Genomic DNA, 25,062 nt, shown 5'->3' with positions numbered 1-25,062 from the left:
TATAGAAAGCTTTGGTTTTTAGGGGTATAAAAATGGGGGAGCTTATGTATTTCCCACAGACGGCACCACTGATCGTACCTAACCAGAAGGTGATGCCGGTGCTCCAGATGCGGTGGTTGTTATGTGTTGAAATGCTTGTTGGAGCGGATGGGGGGTGTGTACCTGCAGGCACTCTGACGCTCAAGTCAGTAGAGATTCAGTGAGTGAGGGTTTTAGAGGGGGAAAAATTTCTACCTTGGGGACTGCATTGAGTCCCCTATTTATAGAGGTGGAGGACTGGAGAGCCGTTGTGGTGGCACACCTGGCCCTGGCGGTTACGAAATCATGGCAAGTGTAACCGCCAGGGAGTTTATTGCGGGAACGTGCAGAATGTGCAAACAGACGTTGGAGTTCTTTTCAACTGGTCTCGTTTGCTTCGTGCACCCCCCTTGCGGGGAGGAGGTATGTTGCGAGCAATGTTGCCAAACGATGAGTTTGGGCGTTGGAAGATATTGGGACTAAGTTAATGGGCTAAAGATCTTTTGGGTCGGTCCAGAACACCACGTGCCTATTTTACAACCGATAGGTTGATTATACGTGTGTGAGCTTATTATAAACCTAAATGACCGTGTGGGGTACTAGGTCGCTTCTTTACATCTATATTCAAATCATGTCCTAACATACATTTACTTGCAATATCATTTCATAAATAACATAATAGTGTGTAACAAACAATTATTTGAGTTCGTTTTACGGATTTTTCTGGGTGGAGTAACCCCGAAGACAAATTCCATACATATCCGAAAATACCTAGCTAAGGCAATTGGACTCCCTCAGTGCCGTGGGGGCCCCCTTACAGAGCTTATCCCATTTTCATAAGGAAACCACTCGCTTCCCTCAAGTGTAGATAACGAGAGCCGCTACACCTACATCATTTCATACATACGCAAGCAATTATCGTAATCATATATAATACGTCAAAGTTGTGTTTCCTACATTCATTCTCAACCATTAGGTCGAGGCTCTAATCTTTCCATACATACTTAGTTCCACTACCCTTTCATAAACAAATTGTTCCTCCCAATATACTTCATTAAAGCTAGGGTTTATGTGCTATTCATACCAAGTAGTTTCCCTTCATATTAAAGTTTGTTTAGGGTTGCAATTCATATGTTCATGTGTTGAGGCTATACACTTGGTTAAAGAAAGTTTTACAGATGAACTCAAGTAGTATGATGATGTCCCAACAAGTTACTAGAATCAGCAATAGCAAAAGCATTCGTATTGGTTACAAATAGTGAAAAGTCCAGAATTTTTCCCGACTGTTTTGCTATCAGCGAAATGGAAATTTTGCTCTGCTGCTATTTTCGCTAATGGCGTAGCTTGCTGGAGTTTTCTGGGAAATTTTGCTAATGGCGTAAAAAGTTAGCCATTAGCGAGTTTCTTGAGCTCCAAGTGCAGAATTTCGATTTGGCATGATATCACATAAGAGCATGGAAATTGCAAGGAACATCATGAATAACACAAACAATGAACAAATCTTAGCTTAAATTATGGGTAAAATACATAAACCTCTCAAGAATCAAACCAATTTAAATTTTTGCCAAGAATACACCCGTGGGGTAGGAACTATAACTAGGAACTCACCTTATGGAACTTTAAGTTGAGCTCAAGTCTTTCTCTACACCAAAAACCTAGATTCTCTACTCTTGATATTGAAAGAAAACAAGATGAAGTTACTTGTTCCTATGTACACAAAGCTTGCTTGATCTCTTGATATTGAAAGAAAACAAGATGAAGTTACTCGTGCAAACCTGACATGGCTGGAGGCAAGGCTAACTGATACGTTTGAGTATCAAGAACGATCCCACATACCTTGGACACAGTTTCTTAGTTCTGAAAACACCTCTTAAACCCAATTTAGGAGTAACCTTTAGGAACACATGATCACCTTTATTAAAATCTAAAGCTCTCCGTCTCTTGTCCGCATAACTCTTCTGACGACTCTGGGCCGTTCTAATCTTTTCCTGAATTGATTTAATTTTCAGAGTTGTTTCTTGAATGATCTCTGGTCCAATAATGCTCTTATCTCCAACATTGGCCCAACATAAAGGAGTCTTTCACTTCCTACCATACAACGCTTCATAAGGTGCCATGCCTATACTTGAGTGATAGCTGTTGTTGTAGGAAAATTCTATCAAAGGCAAATGATGATTCCAACTTTCACCATCTTCTAGAATACATGCATGCAACATGTCTTCTAAGGTCTAAATGGTTCCCTCTGATTGGCCATCCGTTTGTGGATGATGTGACGTGCTTAACTTCAAACGAGTTCCTAAAGCTCTTTGAAAAGCCTTCCAAAAGTGGAAGTGGAAATTGGATCCCTATCTGACACTATACTCACCGGAACACCGTGTAATTTAACTACCTCGGTAATGAACAATTCTGCATACTGCGGTGCTCTGTTAGTAAATTTAACTGATAAGAAATGAGTTGATCTGGTTAATCTATCCACAATCAGCCAAATTGAATCATGGCCTTTCTGAGTACGGGGTAATCCTCCTACAAAGTCCATAGTAATGTGTTCCCACTTCCACTGAGGAATCTCTAATGGTTGAGGCAAACCCGCTGCAAGTCTTTGATGTTCAATCTTAACTTGTTGGCATACAATGCACCTTGCTACAAACTCAGCAATGTTTGTTTTCATGCCAAGCCACCAGTACTCCCTCTTTAAATCTTGGTACATCTTGGTAGCACCATGATGAATTGAGAAACTACTCTTGTGTGCTTCTTCTAAGATCAATCTTCTAAGTTCTTGATCATTTGGAACACATATTCTTCCCTCGAACAAAATAGCTCCATCCGAAGCCATAGAAAATTCTGGGTAACCATTTCTTTTCTGAAGTTCAACATCAGCACCCTGTGCTTGAACAATCCTTGACCGCAAATCAAAAGAGATTTCCATTTTGTTTAACCAAATACCATTATCATCTTCAGTAGCCTCAAGATTAAGGTCTCTAACCCTCTCATACAACTTGCAAGTGTGCATCATGATTTCAGCTTGAGCTAAAGCCTTACGACTCAAAGCATCCGCTACAACATTGACCTTTCCTGGATGGTATTTCAAATCGAAGTCAATATCTTTTAGGAACTCCATCCAACGTCTTTGTCTCATACTTAAATCTCTTTGATCAAACAAGTATTTCAGACTCTTGTGATCACTGAATAATTCAAATTGCGCTCCATACAAGTGGTGCCTCCATATCTTCAAAACAAAAACTATGGCCGCCAATTATAAATCATGAGTGGGATAGTTTTCTTCATGCATTTTGAGTTGTCTAGATGCATATGCAATCACATTGTTTTCTTGCGTAAGTACTCCACTGAGTCCTTTAGACGATGCATCACAAAACACAATGTATTTCTTCTCCGGGTCCGGAATAGTTAAAACTGGTGCTTGAGTCAACTTCTTCTTTAGAGTCCTGAAACTCGTCTCACATTCGTCATCCCACACAAAGGGTACATCTTTTCTTATGAGTCGGGTTAAAGGCAAAGCAATTTGGGAAAACTTGATGATGAATCGTCGGTAATAACCAGCTAATCCCAAAAAGCTTCGAACCTCAGAAACATTTTTCGGTCTTGTCCAATTTTGAACAGCTTCCGCTTTCGACTGATCAACTGCCACACCTCCCTGAGAAATAACATGACCCAGAAACTTGACTTCTGACAACCAGAATTCACAATTATTGAACTTTGCAGACAGTTGCTTCTCCCGAAGAATATCCAACACTATCCTCAAATTCTGAGCATGTTCCTGCGGATTTTTAGAATTAACCAATATGTCATCAATAAAGATAATGAGGAATTGATCTAGATATGGCTGAAAAATCCGGTTCATATAATCCATGAAAACTGCTGGAGCATTAGTTACACCGAATGGCATGACTAAAAATTCATAGTGTCCGTAACACGTCTTGAAAGCCGTTTTAGACACATCTGAGGATTTGATACGGATTTGATGATAACCCGATCTATGATCAATTTTTGAGAAAACTGACGCCCCCTTAAGTTGATCAAGTAAGTCATCAATTCTCGGCAGAGGATACTTGTTCTTGATAGTTATCTTATTAAGCTGATGGTAATCAATACACAGCCTCATGCTACCGTCTTTCTTCTTAACCAACAATACCGGTGCACCCCAACCAGACACACTAGGCCTGATGAAATGCTTTTGAATAAGTTCTTCCAGTTGGGTTTTCAATTCTTTTAGTTCCAAGGGCGATATTCTATACGGCGCTACCGACATTGGTTCCGCTCCTGTAATCAAATCAATTGAAAATTCAATCTCCCTTTCTGGTGGTAAACTTGTGATGTCGGCCGGAAAAACATCCAAATACTCACTGACATTTGGAATATCACTGGGGCTTACATCGGACTCTGAAGACATAGTGAGCATAACATAAAAACCCTTATCCTGAGCACAAATAGATTGAACCATCTGGTACGTGTGCTTAAGCAGTTCTGACAATGCCACTCCTTCCACCGTATTACTAGTGGGCATGTAAATACTCTTCTCTGCACACCCTATGTATACATGATTTGTTGACAACCAGTCCATACCTAATATCACATCAAGTTGCTTCATAGGGAGGCATACTAGGTCTATGTAGTATGTCTTACTAGACACAGTAATAAGACAATTCTCACAAATATAGTTCGCTACAATTCCTCCATCAGTGGCCGTAGTCACCATCATAGGGGGATTTAGTAATGAAACAGATAATTGAAGAGCTTCAACACATTGAAAAGAAATGAAAGAACATGATGCTCCACAATCAAATAAAACTTTAACAGGATTCTGGCCAAGAAAGCACATACCACCAATCGAGTCCTCATTAGCCTGGGCCTTCTTTCTGTCTAGTGAATACACCCTGCCTCTGCTCATTGTTGTATCCCCGTCCTTGCCTTTGTTCCTCCTGTTTGGACAATTTGCCACAAAGTGTCCTGACTGTCCACAAGCAAAGCAAGAGTCGGTACCTTGTCTGCATTCACCAGAATGGGCTTTTCCGCATTTCCTGCATGTTGTGGTAGGTTTGAAAAGACCAGTCTGCTTCCCCTTCTGAGGAGACCCCTTTGGCTTTAATTTCTCATGGTTCCTATCAACAAAATTGCCTCTCCTTCTATCAAAAGACGTGGTACCTTCTTTGACAGCTTTGTCAAAACCTCTTTCAGCTTCCAGACTATTATGCACCATCTCATCAAAGCTTGTCAATCTGTGCTGACTAACCACGGCATAGAGTTCACCTCTTAAAGCATGCCTATACTGATTCATCTTCCACAGCTCATTACCTGCATACTCATTGTGAGTAGAGTAATGAGACAACTCTTCAAACTTCTTGGTGAAATCTGTCACCGACATACTGCCCTGCTTCAAGTGAAGAAATTCCTGCTCCTTACGGACTTTGTATGTCACTGAAAGATACTTATCTAGCATTACTTGTTTGAATTTATCCCAGTTTATCTCCATGCCACTAGTTACCATGCGACATCGAGCAGTCTCCCACCAATCTTCTGCTGGACCACGGAATTGATTAGTTGAAAAAATCACCTTATCTTGCTCAGAACAATCAGCCATACGGAAAATCTTTTCCATATGCTTAATCCACCTCCTTGTGTCCTGTGGTTCACCACGACCATCAAATTCCGGAGGATGATTCCGATTGTACTCTCGGAAAGCTATATTTCCAACAACTGGAGGTGGTGGATGCTGTTGATGCACTCCCGGACCTTGTTGCATTGTTGCAACCCACTGTTGTTGAGATTGAGCATTCTGCTGAATCTGCTGCTGCATCAAATGCATCATCTGTTGATTCTGTTGCATCATTTGCACCCACATATTCGCATCAGGGTTAACATTCTCCACCACATTCTGATTACCTCTTGACCGGCCTCGTCCTCTCCGTGCTCCGGACATTCTTGCTTTAACTGTCATATTTAAGTCAAAGTGATCAATTTCAACCAAATATAACAATGAGGATAACATCCTAAACTCAAAAAGAACAACTAATTGGATTGTAATCTTAATGACCTAAGACACGATCTGAAACGACCTGCTCTGATACCAAATTGTAACACCCACTTTGAAAATGTCTAGAATATTCAAAAGTGCGTTAAACTGATATCGGATACATTAATTTTACAATACATAAACGACTTTAAGTCGAGAATTTAGATACATCGACATCCAAAGCTTCTATGTTACATTATTACACACAAAGTTGTCATACGAAGTCTAGTACAAAGTTCACCAAAGTACAACTCATAATATAACATATGCATCTCTTAATTCAACACTAAAGAGGTTCCATGCAAGAACAATCATTCCAAAGCTTTTTCTTTACCTTTTCCTCAAGAAACCTGTGAACCTGAACAAATAATGAGAGGAGTAAGACATAATGTCTTAGTGAGTTCTTCCTATTTCCTAGGCTAGTGATAACTTTGGGGAAAACCTACGGTTACCACGTGCCTATTTTACAACCGATTGGTTGATTATACGTGTGTGAGCTTATTACATACTTAAACGACCGAGTGGGGTACTAGGTTGCTTCTTTGCATCTATATTCAAATCATGTCCTAACATACATTTGCTTGCAATATCATTTCATACATAACATAATAGTGTGTAACAAACAATTATCTGAGTTCATTTTACGGATTGTTCCGGGTGGAGAAACCCCAAAGACAAATCCCATACATATCCGAAAATACCTAGCTAAGGCAATCGGACTCCCTCAGTGCCGTGGGGGCCCCCCTTAAAGAGCTTATCCCATTTCCATAAGGAAACCCCTCGCATCCCTCGAGTGTGGATAACGAGAGCCGCTACACCTACATCATTTCATACATATGCAAGCAATTATCGTAATCATATATAATACATCAAAGTTGTGTTTTCTACATTCATTCTCAACCATTAGGTCGAGGCTCTAATCTTTCTATACGTGCTTAGTTCCACTACGCTTCCATAAACAAACTGTTCCTCCCAATATACTTCATTAAAGCTAGGGTTTATGTGCTATTCATACCAAGCAGTTTCCCTTCATATTAAAGGTTGTTTAGGGTTGCAATTCATATGTTCGTGTGTTGAGGCTATACACTTGGTTAAAGAAAGTTTTAAAGATGAACTCAAGTAGTATGATGATGTCCCAACAAGTTTAGAATCAGCAATAGCAAAAGCATGCGTATTGGTTACAGATAGTGAAAAGTCCATAATTTTTCCCGACTATTTTGCTATCAGCGAAATGAAAATTTTGCTCTGCTGCTATTTTCGCTAATGGCGTAGCTTGCTGGAGTTTTCTGGTAAATTTCGCTAATGGCGTAAAAAGTTAGCCATTAGCGAGTTTCTTGAGCTCCAAGTGCAGAATTTCGATTTGGCATGATATCACCTCAAACATGAATCTATTTTTAGCCCTAAACATCCAGAAGACAAAACAGCACGGAAATTGCAAGGAACAACATGAATAACACACAAACAATGAACAAATCTTAGCTTAAATTATGGGTAAAATACATAAACCTCTCAAGAATCAAACCAATTTAAATTTTTGCCAAGAATACACCCATGGGGTAGGAACTATAACTAGGAACTCACCTTATGGAACTTTGAGTTGAGCTCAAGTCTTTCTCTACATCAAAAACCTAGATTCTCTACTCTTGATATTGAAAGAAAACAAGATGAAGTTACTTGTTCCTATGTACACAAAGCTTGCTTGATCTCTTGCTTTGAAAACTTTGAACAAAGATGGTGCAAAGAAGGAAAAAGTGAACCGATTCTTAGAGAGAGGAGAGAGCACTATTCTTAGTTCTAACCTAGTGAGAGAAAGTGAGGGAAATAATGAATATTTTGGCACTAAAATCCTTATATACTACTCAAGCTCAATTGACAAAAACGCCCTTATCTTAATACGCGCACAATACATCGTTAACAGATAATACGTCGCTACATATTAAGCAGGATATTACAGAACGCTTAATTACCCCATTAATCTCATGATCCCAATTAAATCATGAAGTATGCAAATTTCAACAGAGGGACAAAAAGCAGAAAAGGACACAAACAATTCAACACAAAAAAAATATTAAACATAATTCAGCACAAAAGATTATTTTAGTTTCTAAAAAAATACGAATAACATAGGTATAGACTAATATTCACCAAAAACAAAAAGCAAACTGATAGTCTGCATAGCAGCAAGCAAATAATGAAATATTAATTTCCTCAGAAAAAGCAAGAGATTTCTTGATCACACGATCTTCCTCCCGCTCCTAACATTCAGTTCTACAATTGAATGCAGGACAGATTGAAAGAACCATGATTGGTACCATACAAAGCAAGATAGCCATAACTGTTAGCCATTGCGTTAGAGTCATATTTTCAGCCCAGTGCTCCTGAATCAAATATGAATTGTGGGTTAGAAAAAAGATAACCAAAAATTTAATTTTTTAAGCTCCAATAAAATCTCGAATCTCACTTAACATCAGTTAAAGAAACAATTAAAAACAGTATCATGTCTAAAATAAATAGAGTTTAAACCATCTAATAAAAGTTACTGACAGTGTGATAGATATATACATGCTTGTCATATTGATGAATTGTATTTACAACCATACACACACCATAGGAGACTTCAACAAGTTTCTTTTACCAGCACTCAACATATATTTTTTACCACTCCATATGTACCTCAAGTCTCATTGTGATTCACATAAAACTAAAAAGTGACAGATTGCAAACCCACATGAATTACATTCCATATAGCTATGACATTTATTTTTAGATATAATGTTTGCTTGTGAAATTTTGTTGCCTATTAACTAAATATGCATATTTGAGTCTTTGTTGAATTTGTCCAAAACCATATATTGTGATTAATTGTTACTTACAGGATGGTGAAAGTCTACTACGAGCTCAATATTCTCCTCGCTCTCCAGGATCTGCCAGAATGAACAAAGGTCATATAAATATAAATATTTTACCATTTTAATATTTTCACACGTAACATCTTTGACATCAAGATTTTTAAGCTCCTCTCGATGATTGACGCAATACTGCATCTGCCTCCTCATTTTAGGTCTACAACAAACATTTCACAATGAGAAATGATATTTTGACAACCACTTTTTGACAACTTTGGACAACTTTCTCTCTCAAACTCACATGATATTGTTATCCTCTCTCTTCCTTTTTCTCTCTCCACTGTTTTTGACCAATAAGAAGTGAGAAAAACAAGGTTGTCAACAAAGTTGTCATCAAATGGATGTCAAAATATCATTACTCTAATACAATAATGGATGTCAAAATAGAAAATTGTAAAACCCTCAATTCTATACTTCATTAGTCAAGATGGATTTTTTGTATTTTTTTTTATGTTTCAAAAGAATAAAAATATGTAGAAATATCTAATTAGCCAAAGTTAGAATTCAAACCATTATAAGAAGAATATCGCTAGCATTAAATATAGCAACTAACATGTATTGGATAAAAAAAATGTTATCTAAGGTCTTATATTTTATATTAAAAAATATATACTAATGATTATGCACTAAGGAGAGGAATAAATAAATAAATTGTGAAATTTACTATAGGGTGAGAAGTTAAGGGGTTAGATAGACACTCATAGAAGGAAATCAAGGAGATGTCCATATTTAAAAAAATTCTGTCAAAATTTCTGTGTATTTTTTACATTGTCTTAAAAAAAAATATATTGTGTTTAGTTTCTTATGTACAGAACTAAAGAAAAATGGGTTTGGGATAGGCTAGCCAGGCAGGAGTAATATAGTCTGTGCGCCGGTAACGATGTCAATTGGGTCTTGACAAAAACAAACTATATATAAACAATTTTGGGGGTCATATTGTGTTTACCTAAACTTGTCATTTAGACTCTTCACAGCCGCGTCTTCAGTTTTTCGTCCAGAACAATTCTTGATAAAAACTGCATCTTCAGATTTTCCTCCAGAACAATTCTTGATAAAACTTTCTTGAATACGTTCCAGGAAAGCAAAGGGAACCTCAACTCCAACTGATTCTACAGCTACCACACAGTAAGCTACGAAAACATATTTTGAGTCAGTTCCAGACTATAGAAACATAAAAACAAACATCACCATTAAAAAAAATAAATCTACAATCAATCTAACAATAAAACAATATAGAATTCACCATTTACATTGGTAATACATTATACTATGAACTACCAATTTTTTTCTTTATATATCAACTTTTAAATAGCTCCATAAAAAGAAACTTCCATTTTATAAACAAATAAGTTTCTTACTAAAATTTTAAATGGTGTTCTTTACGCTTATAAGTAATGGAACAACTACACCGAGTACAGGTTATGTAGAACCTAGAGACATCATATTGAAGGTGTGTGTGACAATGACACACAGAAAACTTTGTAATATTCAGCCATGTTAGTGTATGAACCACTGACGCGACAAGATCATTGACACGTGTTGGTATTGGCTTGAGACCTGAGAGTGTGCTCCACCTTCAGGTCTCAAGTTCGATTATCTCCAGTATCAATTTAAGTAGACTAATTTAGCTTCTTCAAAAAAAGATCATTGACACATGTGGTTATGTTCAGTCACATTCACTTCTCTTTTATCAAAAATCTAACCAATTCAATTCGATTCTAATCATATATATGTATTACCTCATATTACGCTTTTCACATCAAATCAATTCGATCTTGAAATTTAATCTAACAAAATCAAATCAAGCAACCTTGAATACAAATTCTAACCTCCTTCAACATTTTTCATATCATTTTACAATTCACATTTAAATCAAATTCGTAACAATTACCAAACATTCAAATCACAAAAAAGAAAAAAAAGAAAAAAAAAGCAAATCAACCAAAAAAAGAGTTTAGAGACTAACAAACATTAAAATCAAAATAAAATAAATAAATAAATAAATGAAAAAAAAGGGTTTAGAAAGTTACTCAATCCACTGTGTGTGAGATAGTTAAAAGTATGCCCATTTCCATGATAAGAGATTTTGTTGTTCGAGGACGGTAGGCTCTTGAGACACCATACTGCAACATCACCGAAGTTGCCGGTGTAACTATGATTCTGGTAATCTGTCAAAATTACACTCCCACGTGCTACAGCGCTGTACAACAATGATCTTTGTTCCATTTTGTTAGAGAGAGAGAGAGTTTTAGAGAGAGGATGTTGTGAAGAAGATGAAGGAATGAAGGAACGTACTGAAAAGACGGACAACCAATTAAAATTTAGTTGAAATTAACAACAAAGAAGAGAGATTCCTAAATATTCTGTAACAACCTCTCCCTCTCTTCAAAAATCTATTTACGTCGTGACAACTCAAAGAAAAAGAACTACTTTATTGGAAATTAATCTTGACTAATTTAATTATAATCCCTCTATTTCATTTATTTAATGACTATTTTTTTTACGTGTTCACTTTGTTTTTAGATGGAAAGAACAACTAATAAGTTCATAGCCTATAAAATAGCATTTTTAGTTTGCGTTGGTGACATTGAAAACCCTTTAAAAACTTAGTAATGTTATCAGGTTGTTAGCAGTTGAGTTGTTTTTTTTAAGGAAAGACTAGACCATCGACCCGTGCTAACGCACGGGTCATATATAGTTTAGTATATTACTTGCAATGCATTATAATATTAGATGCGAAATATTAGAAACAGTGTCAAAGAACTCATGAGTAGGTTTCTATCTTAATGTGTTTTTTTAAATAAGTTTTTCCTTGTCTGTAATTTATTTTTTAAATAAGCTTTTTCCCAGATCGTCGACCCATGTTGTCGAACAGGTGAAATATTTGTTAGATTTATTATTTTTCAGTCAACTTGATAGTTCCTCTAAATCAATTGGTGCGCCAAAAATAAACCAACTAACGAAGAAGTTAAGTGTGAAGAAGTTTGATCTTTTAAGATCTCCGGATGATATGTCTTTTATTGATTCACTCCCAATGCTAATTCTAGCGCCCAACCACAAAACCCTTTTTTATGAAAAAATCACTGGCTAAAGAGCAATCATGTTGGCTTCAGCTGCACCATGTTGGCTATAGATTACACGACTATAAATTCCAAAAATATTGAAAATATAATCCAAATATTATCTATAATATTTCCATTGCCTTTCGAAACACCAACATTAATATCATGTTACAAAGGTTAGATGACGATAGGAAGCAAGTTGTCTTTAAAAAACCACAGCAATTATAATATTATGATTATGATATGATTTTAGGTATTTTAATGTCACTTGATATCAAATTTACAAATCTTATAAAGTTATACTTTTTAAACAGTGAGAATAAAATTACTTATTGAAAGGAACTGTCTTATTTTGCCATTAACTCTAAGTCTCTAACAACAGTAGATTACTTTCTAAGGACTATCTCAGAGGTGTTCTCAAATGTAACTGGAAATGTTTAGAATGATCGGTTTCAAAGTTGTCGAATTCCAATACAACTACATGCTACATGTGCTCTTAATGAAATATCAGAATAAAAACCAACATAGTATGAGCACACAGTACAAAATGCATAAAGTAATTTTAGTATACTATGCATAGTATGTTATATATCCCTCCTCTGCCAGTTTCTTTTCCTCTGTTGTTGCTAGCAATGGAGCAAAAGAAGAATAAACTGGAACACAAATTTCAGCCGCAAAAGAAGAATATCATATTAACAGTCGGTCTCTATACGACAGCTTCTGCTGAAAAAATATTAGTCATTGTGTCAATCATACAATCGATATATTACTTCAAAGCCTAATATGTCAAGAAGTATCAGAAAAAAGTAACATGAACAAAAATCCACGCAGTTGGTTAGTAACTATGTCAAGTTATCCCAAATAAACCAATAATTCTAAAAACAAATTGAGATTGACTAATAATTGTGTATACGGCAATTACATAGACAATCCAGGTATAGTTGGGTGTGATTGGAAACTTGATGCCAAGAATCCATGTGGGGGTATAGGAAAATGTGCATGTAGAACGATTGAGTTGTTGATGAAAATACTCATCATTAGTACAGAATGATATGTTGGCAAAGTGGAAACAATGTTAGTATATCTTCAGAATAAGTTTAGAGAAAAATTAAAAATTAAAAGTAAAATACTTGGTTGATGAAGTCATAATCATAAAGTAAAATACTTCTATCCTTTCAATTAGCCTGTCAGCATTATCAATTCATGGAAAAGTTTATGGCAGGTTGGACCTAATAGGGTTGACAAATTGCCTAACTACTGCTCAAATTATCATGTCTAGAAAGTAACATGCATATCTACTTATAAGTTAGCCCTTGTGATGATCCAAATGAGTTTCAACAAAGAAACCATTTACAAACAGAACAAAAATTCTAATCCTACTACAACAACCCAATATTATGTATCTAATGTGCATATGAATATTAGCTTTTAGTTATTTACTTATCATGGCCTTAAAGCTAATGTGGCTTATACTACACTAATACGTATAGGAAGAAGTTTCTTTGATATATCAAATCAGATAGAAAATTTAAGAATAACCAAAGAAAAAAATAGCGTGGCAATGCAGAGTAAATAGTTACATGAAAAAAAAACATTTAAAAATAAAAACAAACAAATTGCTTGTGAAAAACAGGGTGTGTGTGTGTGTGTGTGTATAAACTTATCACATGAGATTAAAAAGCATACAATGAGGGAGTTCCGATCTAAGGAATCAGATAGAAAATTTAAGAATAACCAAAGAAAAAAATAGCGTGGCAATGCAGAGTAAATAGTTACATGAAAAAAAAAACATTTAAAAATAAAAACAAACAAATTGCTTGTGAAAAACAGGGTGTGTGTGTGTGTGTGTGTGTGTAAACTTATCACATGAGATCAAAAAGCATACAATGAGGGAGTTCCGATCTAAGGAGAAGAAAATGGGAAAGTAAAGTAACTTCAACAAAAAGGATGAAAATCAAGATATCTTCTCTCCCATTCATCTATTTTTGTCAAACAAAACAAATATTTGAATAAAAAACTTCAGTATAAGTAAAAAAATAAATTTTCAAACACCAAGTGTAAATCAATTGCACCAATATTAGTGAAGCATTTGTTATAGTATCTGCTGGCAAAACCATTCTTGCAAACTCAACTTAACTTTGAAGAATTCCATCAGCACCTTTCTATTTTGATGAGCTAAAAAAAAAAAAAAAGCCTAATGTAAGAAGTCTAGATATAAATTACCATATTGTTCTCAAAAAGTAAATCACTCCAACAGAGAATACTTCGCAGCAATCCATATGTGACAACACAGATATTAAAAAAGCACATCATTCCAATAACAGAATGCTTAGTTGCAACCAATATGCCGCAACTAAAAGAAAAAAATAATCTAAACTATGACATAAAGAAAATAAAGATAGTATTCCAAATTATGACATTACCAAACATACTTCCCACAACATGTAACCAAAGTTGGAGCACATACTGAAGTAGATCCTCTGCTGGCCGAAGCTCTAAGTGCAAGATGTTGCCTCCAAAATGCTGTGAATCTTAACCTGCAGCCACTGTGAGAATCTTAACGGACAACCAATTAAAATTTAGTTGAAATTAACAACAAAGAAGAGAGATTCCTAAATATTCTGTAACAACCTCTCCCTCTCTTCAAAAATCTATTTACGTCGTGACAACTCAAAGAAAAAGAACTACTTTATTGGAAATTAATCTTGACTAATTTAATTATAATCCCTCTATTTCATTTATTTAATGACTATGTTTTTTACGTGTTCACTTTGTTTTTAGATGGAAAGAACAACTAATAAGTTCATAGCCTATAAAATAGCATTTTTAGTTTGCGTTGGTGACATTGAAAACCCTTTAAAAACTTAGTAATGTTATCAGGTTGTTAGCAGTTGAGTTGTTTTTTTTAAGGAAAGATGCTTAAAAATAATAGATATAATACAATGTAGGGGGACTAGTTAAGGAAGTGGCTTCTCTTCGACCCTAGAGTTTGTGAAGAAATAGAAAAATTGCTCTCGACACTCATCAATAATATTGCCAAACTAGGTTATTTACCCGGCGTTGCCTGGGTTGCATATACAATATTTCTCTTTGGATTGTATTATAATATTTATTCAAAATTTATATACCATATAGATAATAAGTAAAACTATTACTCATTATAACCAACAATTTAACAAATAAACTATTAACATCTATCTAAAATATAAAATTAATATACTTTAGTTGAGTAAGTTGTAATAATAATCAAGAAATGTGTTTAGAATAAATAAAGAGGGCACATGTAAGAAAAAAAAATTATTTCCCCAAATATAATTATATATCATATAGATAATAAGAAAAACTATTACTCATTATAACCAACAATTTAGCAAATAAACTATTAACTTCTATCTAAAATATAAAATTAATATACTTTAGTTGAGTAAGTTGTAATAATAATCAAGAAATGTGTTTAAAATAAATAAAGAGGGCACATGTAAGAAAAAAATTATTTCCCCAAATACAATATTGATTAAAATAAATAATCAAATAATTATTTAAAATTTTCTCAATCAATTTATGATTTAAAAAGTAAATTATTTATTAAAAGAATTGGTTACAAAAAGTTTAGTTGAGCTCCGGATGCTCACCAGGGTCATGACAGACCTCAAGCTCAAAGAGCATTTGCATAACTACTTATAGATCATCCACCAAAGATGTCATAACACCGATTACAACAATGAAACCCATGATCTTGCTTGTGATTTAACATCTTACCAACTGAGTTAACCTTTGGAAATTATCTATTAAATTTGATAAAACCTATGTTGAGTTTTTTTTTTTTTGTGGTGGTCTGGGTTTGAACCCCAAACCTTGCATATATTACGCATTGTTCCTACCAACTGAGCTAAGCTCACGAGGACAAACCTATGTTGAGTTTAATATAATTTAAAATTAAGTTTATTGAAGGATAAAACTAAAAAACAAAGAAATAATTAGAATTAAAATGTTGAATTATATTTAAAAAGAACAAAAAAATTTGTGTGTGTATATATATATATATATATATATATATATATATAATAAATTTTAGTAATAATAATACTAATCTATACTTACTCAAAAAAATACCGATCTATATTGTTTATAAATAAATAAACCATTAATATCTATTATTTATACCTATAATTTTAATCAAAGACAAATTAATTTAAATCAAAATTTAATAAAAACTATTGTTCGTAATTTATACGCATTAGTGCAATAAGAAGAGCTGATGGGAAGGCATGGAGTGCCCGTCTAAACGTTGATAATAATAATAATAATAATAATAATAATAATAATAATAATAATAATAATAATAATAATAATAATAATAATAATAATAATATTGTCAAATTCTGTGATATCTGTCATATGGGAGTGGAATGCATCTCTCTTTATTTTAGAATCAAGCTAAAAATCTATGTTGTCGAATTGCATGTCTTGCATCCATTGAATGGCATCTCTCTTTATTTTATCAACTCTCTCCTAGTTTATAGGCTACCCACTGTTTTAGCAAACAGAGTTTATGCCTTCTTAGCTCAGAATTTCTTAGCAACCAAGATCTACTAATGCCTTTGATGAGAGAAACAAGAATTGAGGTTTTGGATTTCATCTCATGTTCCATTTATTTTTTTCTAGCTTATCAATCATTCTTGATTACGATGGTTGTTCGTTATTAAGTTTGCGGTTGTCAAAATCAAATTACAACAACCTTAATCTCTCTTTTACTTATATTTGATTGATATATTAAGTAATCGTCAATGGTTGAACTGATTCATTTGAAAAATAAGTCTTATACAATTGATTCGGTCGATACCGGGTTTTGGCGCTTCCTGCAGGGAGAAAGCATATTGTGCAGAGGATCAATCCATTTTTCTGCACTTGGATGCACCTTTTTCTGTTTGGCATTGATATGAAGCTTCTCTAAGACATTTTAAACCACTGATGATTCATACTGTGACAGGGAGAAACCGTTAGTTCTAGACAAATTTACAATCTATGTACTGAACCACTTCTTGTTCAAATGTTGCGTCTTGGTAATTCTATATACATGAATATTTTGCTTAATTATACTAATGTGGGATATGTGGCTTATGTTGTTTTTCTTAACAGAAAACTTTTATTCCAACAAATTAGCAGCAAAATTAAGAATTTTGGTATGATGCTGCCAGCCTGGCATTGCTGTAATTCCCACTAGTGTATAGGGACCAGTATTCCTGGCTTTTAGGGACAAGAATTCGTTTCAAATAAATATAATTGGTCATAGTTCAATCGTGGCTTATATCTCTGTTTCTCTTTTATTAAAATGCATTTTACAATTATAAAATGTATTTATTCCTTCAAAAAAAAATTATAAAATGTATTTATAAATATCATATAGAGGGACTAAAATGACCCTTAATTCCTTCGTGCAACATGTACGCAGTTAATGAGTTAATTTCTTCATGCCAATTTGTATGCAATGTGTTATATTTTGAATGGGAATCCATGTAATTAAGATACCTAAGACAATGATGATGTGACTTTGTAGCAGAAATGTAAGTCGAATCAAAGTGATTTTCTTTCCAGGCATAATCATAATTTCAATTTAAGTGATGTGACTTCCGAGCATATCGAAATACTTGCACCCCTGATCTAGGTTCCTGACTACGCCACTTTCAGAGCATCATCAACTTCATAATTTAGACAAATTTAACTTAATTTAAATGCATTCCCAATTCAAAATAATAATTAACCCATCTTTACTCGTTATTTTACAGTAGGATAACAATTCTAAAGGAAAGTTATTTAGCATATACATGTGATTAACTAAAGCAACCAACTCAAATTGAACATGCAAGAACTTCACATATCTAAATCTAATATGCATGCATCATAAAACCAATTTAATTTCATTTTAATAGGTTAATTCAAAAATCCCAAAATCCCAAAATTAACTAACCAAAGATTTATGCACGAGGAATAAGGGAGAAGGAAAAACCACCTTAATTTCAGGATGGTAATATTCAAGTTTCGTTTAATCTTTCCTTGCTCCTAAGTAGGTGAGCCAGGAATTTTAATTAATGGAGGCACCATATATATATATATATATATATATATATATATATATATATATATATATATATATATTGTAACATTAAATAATATATTACATTTCATTTTTAAAACCAGAAATACCAATTACAATTGTCCTCTACAACTTGTCATGTTTTGGAAATATTGAATGATTTTCTCATGTTCAATCTCAATTTTTCTAGTTGATATATATTTTAATTTATAGAACAAACCAATTGATTCATTTTGATTCAGTAGAACCGACATTTTAAGTTAATGGTGTGTCTTGTGTCCAACACATGTGCCTACGTAAAGAATCACTTCTATTTTTTTAAATTATAGCAATATTTGCGTGTCAATGTTAGTTTTATGCGTGCATCTCTATCAGTGCCTCGTACACACTAATCAATCAGATGTAATCTATAATTTAAGCAATCTTGCTTTGTATGGTGGTTTTAATCCTGATTTTTGAAGTCATGGAAATTCATTCTAAATGAACCTTGTTAAGTCCTGTAATTAGCTAGGCAGTTAATGTTTTTGGTCTAAGTGGAGATGATAATATAGTCTTATGATTTGTTCTGTTTGTTGATTATATCTGAAGTTAACTCCAATTCAATTTTGGGAAACTACTATAGGTTACCTCGAATTTGAAACTAGTTCAAAGTTACATGGAATTGGGCAGTTGGGCTGCTGGGTGTGTTTGATATGTTAGGAATTATCAATTACCATAGTGGGTGGGGTGTGATTAACAGTATATGTGTATATATAAAAAAAATTAGAAAAATTTTCAGAATTTGTGCTGGCAGGAGCCCCCACAAGCATGTGAGTGGCTCCGCCACTGGTTAGGGGAAATTGTAATTGAAACTTGGGAAATCGATTTAGTGGAAATTGTAATTGAAACTTGAATAGAGATATTTAGGGGAAGTGTAATTGAAACTGGGAAAAGCGATTTAGGTTGTTACACTGATGAATTTGGGATTCGTCTTATTCCATGACAGTTCGGTCAATTTCTTGGACGACGAGGATTTCAACTTTTCTAGTTCTAAATTTTGCGGAGTTTAGATCATTTAAAAATGGATTGGATTATTCAGTGTTAATCTTGGTTAGCTGATTAGAATTTGTAATTTATGTTACTAAATGGCTTGTTATTGTAAGGTTCAGGAGACAGGCGAATTGCAGCAAAGTTTCAAGAAATTCCATTAGATCTTCGTATGGTTGAAGTGAAGCAATTTGGATGTAAGCTTTGTTGTATTCTCTTCAGATTTATTATCCTGTTTTTTTTTTCATCATATTGTGCTAACTATAGTTACAATAATCTCATGTTCATCGATTTTTTTTTAAAAGACTCGTGTTCATCGATATTTGGACATATCTTGTAATAGGAATCAATTATTGATAATGCATATGTCCTGGTGATTATCTCTTGAGGTAGTGTGTTCTCGGTTTCCCCTTAGAGATTTGTGTGTCTGCTGCTGTTGTTTTGTCTAGGTGCTGTTCTGGTTTTTCCTAATCATTTGGCAGAGGTGTCTAGGATTTGTCACTTCGCTTGACTATTGTGATGGTCTAGTTTCAGCAGCTTTGCAGAGGCTATTTTTAGTTGTGTTGGTATTTCGGTTTGCCACTTCTCTTGACTAATTGATTCTTGAAATTGTGTTAATCTCTATGTTTATTGCTAATGAAATCTCTTCTGAGCACTGGTTAATCCACTGTATCTAGGACTTAAGTCACGTATGTTAATCCACTGTATCTAGGACTTAAGTCACGTATATTATGTAGCATTACATTACATTGCCCATTGACTGCTTGCTTGAGAGGTTAAATTTACTTTGTTCTTGTGAGCAGGGCAGCCACAGAGACATTTACTCATAATTGGGTGGAGTGCATTTGCTAACAAGAAAAACCTAATGGCTCTTTTCCAAGACCAGTTGGGTATCTCCCTCACCCTTATAAGGTTAGCTCTCTTATCTTACCTAGTTATTGCTTTTCTTACCTAGTTCTAGATAAAAAAATAGTCAATAAGCATGTCAACTTATGAAAACAGCATAGAGAATATATTGTAGTAGCAGGTCAACATATGAAAATAGTCAATAAACATAACTTATGAAAATAGTGCAAGTTACAAAAAATGTACAAGACTGGTTAGTGCAAGCGTACACTAATAAAATAACCCAGAATTTAATACCTAATGGCTGGCTGAGATGAATAAAAACAATAAAATATGCATATAATTGCAGCAATCTTGTACATTTATCTCACACCAGCTCCTACTACAATGAGAATATATTGTAGTAGCAGGTCAACTTATAAAAAATATGTTTAGGGTGGATAAAGCAAGTAGGGTTTACTGTGATTTCAAAAACAGCCATCGAGGCCAATTTAAATACATGAGAAGAGAAGCATCTAGGTTCATGATTACCAGATGGAAACCTAAAAAATGGATAAGGGTGGGTTGATTAGCACGGCGGCTCGCTGAGGAAGAGATGGAAACCTAACCCTAGGAGAGCGATTTTTTTTTTATTAATTCAGATGTTTTACATTTTATGTACCGTAAAAAATCATTTCCACTATCAGTACATCATAAAATATTTGATGTTTTACCGTTTTACACTTATCATCCTTCATATCCTTAATTACTTGCTGCTTGATTGCTTCTAATTGTGTCTCTGTGTGTGTTTGTTTGATCAGTGCACTACCACAATTCTGGCTTTTAATAGCGCAATTTTAATAGCGTTTTTATATAAATGCTATTAAAAAGGCAACCCACAAGCCTTTCATAGCGTTTTTGGGTGGGCGCTAAGAAAACTACTCAAAAATATAGATCAGATAGCGCTTTTAGGAAAACGCTATTATTTAGCTTCGCAAAGATAGCGCTTCCTAGTGAACGCTATTATTGGATGGGGGGTATAGTTAGCGTTTTTATGCAAACGCTATGTTTGGGGGTTTATCAAAATATATTAAAAAAACGAAATCTACCTCACAAAAGGCAATCCTACTTGTATCTCTTCTCCATCAAAGACTGAAAACCTCTTCTCCATCGAACTCCTTCTTCTCCGCCGCGTAGTTGTTCTCTTCCACCACCAAACTCCTTCTTCCTCATCTCTATCTCACTCACTCATTTCCAATCTGTCGTTGCTCTCTCACCATCTCCGACACCGATTCGTGACCCATACTCCGGCACCGATTCGTGACCCATACTCCGGTACGTGACCCTCTCTCTCTCTTGTACTCTTCTTCGCTCAACTTTCCTCGACTCTGCTTCTCTCTGTGTTGATTGCTCTCACCTTCTTCGTTTCAACAGTGTGAGAAAGGAGTTCTCGATAGCTCGTGACTGTTTCTCTCTGTCTCATGGTTTGACCGCTTCGAACTCTTCATTTTCGATTTTCGTAAGATCTCTCACCTTTTTCTTCATTAATTCCTAATTCTTATTCCATACATGCATATTTGAGGTTATTAGGGTTTAGATTTATGTTTGTGCTTTTGATACTCAATTCACTGTTATTGTGGTTGTGTTCATTGTTCAATGTTGATTGCGTTTGTGTTTGTGCCTGTGGTTTTGTCAATTTCCTAATCCAAACTGGTTTCTCTATTAATATATTTTTCTAGGTTTTATCAATTTACTATAAAAAAAAACATTTTTTCCTAATGGCTATCTAGATTTTTAATGTTCAATATCGATTCTTCTAGTTTATGAATTTAAGTGAATGGGTTATCAAAACAGGTATTAGTTTAAACTTTAATGGGCTGATATTAGTGAATGATCTCATCTCAGACACTAGTTAGCTTTGTTTTATAATTATAGGATATTTTTTTATGGGTTTGAAAGCATTTCATTGAATACAAGGACTTTTGGTAAGTTGGTTTAGAGAGATAATTATAAGATATTCTTTTATGAAAATTCATGATTGAAGAAGATGTTAGAGATATTAATCTGTGAATATGTGAATTTGTAGAAAAAGATGAGAGAGCCTTTTTCTATTGGATTGGAGTGCCTTTTATATTGTCTCAAGTCTCAACTTGTGCATGTTTATCACCATTGATTGATTCCTTTTTTCTCAACTTGTGCACATTGCTGGAGGAGAAGAGATCTTCCATACTTAGGTTATTATTATGTGTTATATTCTAATTCTCAATCTCTTAAGACAACTATTATAGTGTGTTTATTTTGATCCATCTAATTGTAGATAAGCCATACTCATATGATAACCTGCACTTTATAACTAAGCTTCATGTGCCCACTATGATCATCAATTATTATATAATATTACAATAACAATGCAATCAATTTGAATGCATCTAAGTTACTTGTGTTGACACGTATTGACTAATTTAGTCATCAGAGTCTTTTGTTACCTCTTATTTTGTTGGTTTGTCTTATCAAATTGAGAAAGGTATGCAGTGGGAGGTTAAAAGAAAAGGGCACAAATTTTTTTTTTTAGCATTTTCTATGTGATGTTGATTATTGTTATAGTAAAATGGCTTTCCACAACGACCTAAAGGTGCATGTTACTTTCTCATTCAATCACATTTTTCATTTGCTTCCTTTTTTAAAAGATGGGGAGCTGGTGTCATCTTCAAATTGCAAGTTTCTTTGTTCTTTATATGAACCATCTTTTATTCTGAATTATCATGATGGAAATCAGCTCATGGACTCTATATTTGATGATTAATTTGTATTTGTCAGTATTAAGTTAATTGATGCCAAGGGTTATGTAGGAAACTTTATCTAATTTTAACTTAGATCATCACTCTATGAATGTGACTTATAAAGGGGTTTCTATTTACTTTCCTCATCTTTGTGTTCTAATGGCTCACATGTTTCTCTTGAAGGTTATTGGGTTATCATTGGTAGGCATTGACAACTTGGGATATGTAAGTGTAGGAGTGTATCTTGGCATTTCATTTTTTAGTTCCTTTGTTTAGCAGAAGTTGCTGGATAAACAAACATATGCTATTTCATTCGTTATTCTATTCACTTTTTAAAATATGGCATGACTAGGAACAACTCTAAATTTGTTTTATGAACATACAGGCTAGACCACTTTGAAGGGCCTTGGATTCACATGTTTTCGTGTCTTATGAAATAAAGGTAATGCAAGAATATAGGAAAAGTAGACACCATTATATATATATATATATATATATATATATATATATATTCAGATGCCACACTTTATTTATTCCTACTAATCTCCTTTAGCTACTCAATTTTGATAAGAAAAACCAAATGGAATATGAACGTAGCCTCTTAGCTTTGAGTTTTATAACCATGATGAAGTGTCATATATTTAGCTTCTTTTATAATGATAGGTTGAATGAATTATATATATATATATATATATATATATATATATATATATATATATATATTTCAAAAAAAGGGGCCAACAATTGTTTATGAAGAACAAAATTCTTTTTCTTTTCCTTCAGGTTTATGCATTATTGGTGTTATCACATCCAGAAGAAAGACATCTATTGTAGAGAAATGTGAATTTAGAACATAACTTATTATAGGTAATTGTCTTTCATATCTTTGCTTCAAACACTTGGAACATTTAGATGCTAATCTAGTCATTTGTGAACTTAGCTAAGTATCATCATATTGTTAGAAGAACTTCAAAGTTGTAATTCTTAAATTTTCAAACTCTTATATGTGATATGTTATCTTCTATATAAACTTCAGATGCGAAACTATATAAGGAAAAATGAATTGAAAAAGCGTCGAGAAAAGGATTTGAGAGAAGACTTGCTACTATACAAGTAAGACTCGACAACTTACATAATGGTTTTCCTTTTTTTCTTTCCTTCATTTATCTTGCCCTTGACATTTCATAATGGAGCTATATTTTTCTGACAATATGGGCGGTTTGGATGACGTGGAGAATGAGATGAATTCGTATGCCGAATGTTGCAATAGGTGCAGTTTTCTGTGTCTAAAAGTTATCTAGTTGAAACTGTGAATGTTTGTGTCACAATATTGTGTGATTTGACTCTGAATGTTGTTCACTGAAACTTAGTTTTGGTGCTTATGGTGATATTGAATTGTATTTGAATGTGACAGTTATTTGTTTATCAACACTTACTAGAGAAGCTTGAAGAAATAATTCTGTCCTTGGAGTGATTTGACTATAACTTAATGTGTATTCTGTCTTGTTTTTTCATTTGGCATTGATTTATTTTTTATTGTTATCCTTTTGTTGAACTCATGTAACTAGTGATTGAAAGATTTTGAGGTATTCCAAGCAGCAGCAAGTCGAGGTCAGTCGTACTAGTCAAATTTAACTCGGCCTTTCTTTGGCACTGAACAACTTTTAAGTAATTCAACATCAGTTAGAGTTTATGCGGTTACTGGTGCATGAATTGAATGCTTTTTCAAAGTTGTTGAAGCCAGCACCAAGGAATACAAGGAAAGCTACAAGTATTATATGCTCTTGACATACTTTTTCATTTGTTGGCTTCACAATTCTTTCACTTTTCATTTTGCATATAGTTAGGTTGTATGTCTTGAATGGCTAACAATTAACGTAGATAAGTTGTGGTCAAAAGTATTTAGTAAATAGTATATAGCCTCCTTGTAGACAAGTTGTGACGAGAAAAAGAGCTAGCTTTGTTTCTTAATGAAGTACATAAGATGTCATTTTTAATTAAAATTCTGATCAACACATTAATGTTGTTTATATCTATTAATGGATTGCTAGTGTTTTTGATCCGCATATAATTTTTTTGCCTGGTCAGTATCTTATTATAAAGCTTTTGGTTGTAGATTTAATTTTTATAATAAAAATTTTGGGACTTTTATTAGCGCTTTTCTGAAAGCCCTATTAAATTGGGGATAGTTAAGATAGCGCTTTCCAGAAAACGCTAAGAAACATCTGTCTAAAAATAGCAAAAAAATAAGGCTTTATTAGCGCTTTTCTGAAAGCGCTATTGAAACGCTGCTATTTAATAGCGTTTTAGAAGCGCTATTACA

The 25,062-nt window shown here is 34.0% G+C and overlaps 1 protein-coding gene and 2 long non-coding RNA genes across 3 annotated transcripts; 1 reads left to right on the top strand and 2 right to left on the bottom strand.

Moving 5' to 3' along the window:
• Positions 1 to 8,124: 8,124 nt before the first annotated feature.
• Positions 8,125 to 11,262, bottom strand: LOC146916178 (vesicle-associated membrane protein 722-like). The gene is made up of 5 exons (XM_085718330.1): positions 10,983 to 11,262; positions 9,899 to 10,082; positions 9,013 to 9,109; positions 8,920 to 8,970; positions 8,125 to 8,424 (listed from the first exon to the last, which is right to left on the bottom strand). Exons 1-5 carry the CDS (start codon positions 11,176 to 11,178, stop codon positions 8,302 to 8,304), a joined length of 651 nt encoding a protein of 216 aa, XP_085574456.1. The 5' UTR covers positions 11,179 to 11,262; the 3' UTR covers positions 8,125 to 8,301.
• Positions 11,263 to 12,480: 1,218 nt separating this feature from the next.
• Positions 12,481 to 14,559, bottom strand: LOC146916177 (uncharacterized). The gene is made up of 2 exons (XR_015013765.1): positions 14,438 to 14,559; positions 12,481 to 12,737 (listed from the first exon to the last, which is right to left on the bottom strand). It is a non-coding gene; the product is annotated as an uncharacterized LOC146916177 (long non-coding RNA).
• Positions 14,560 to 22,698: 8,139 nt separating this feature from the next.
• On the top strand, positions 22,699 to 24,741 carry LOC146916176 (uncharacterized). The gene is made up of 4 exons (XR_015013764.1): positions 22,699 to 22,964; positions 23,125 to 23,181; positions 23,523 to 23,606; positions 23,776 to 24,741. It is a non-coding gene; the product is annotated as an uncharacterized LOC146916176 (long non-coding RNA).
• The last annotated feature ends 321 nt before the right edge of the window (positions 24,742 to 25,062 follow it).

This window comes from Medicago sativa, chromosome 6, assembly GCF_051527215.1.
Source record: "Medicago sativa cultivar Bolivia chromosome 6, Bolivia_mono, whole genome shotgun sequence".
In the NCBI taxonomy this organism is placed as follows: Eukaryota; Viridiplantae; Streptophyta; class Magnoliopsida; order Fabales; family Fabaceae; genus Medicago; species Medicago sativa.
The sequence above is the reverse complement of the archived record's forward strand: the minus strand, read 5'-3'. Positions and strand labels throughout refer to the sequence as shown.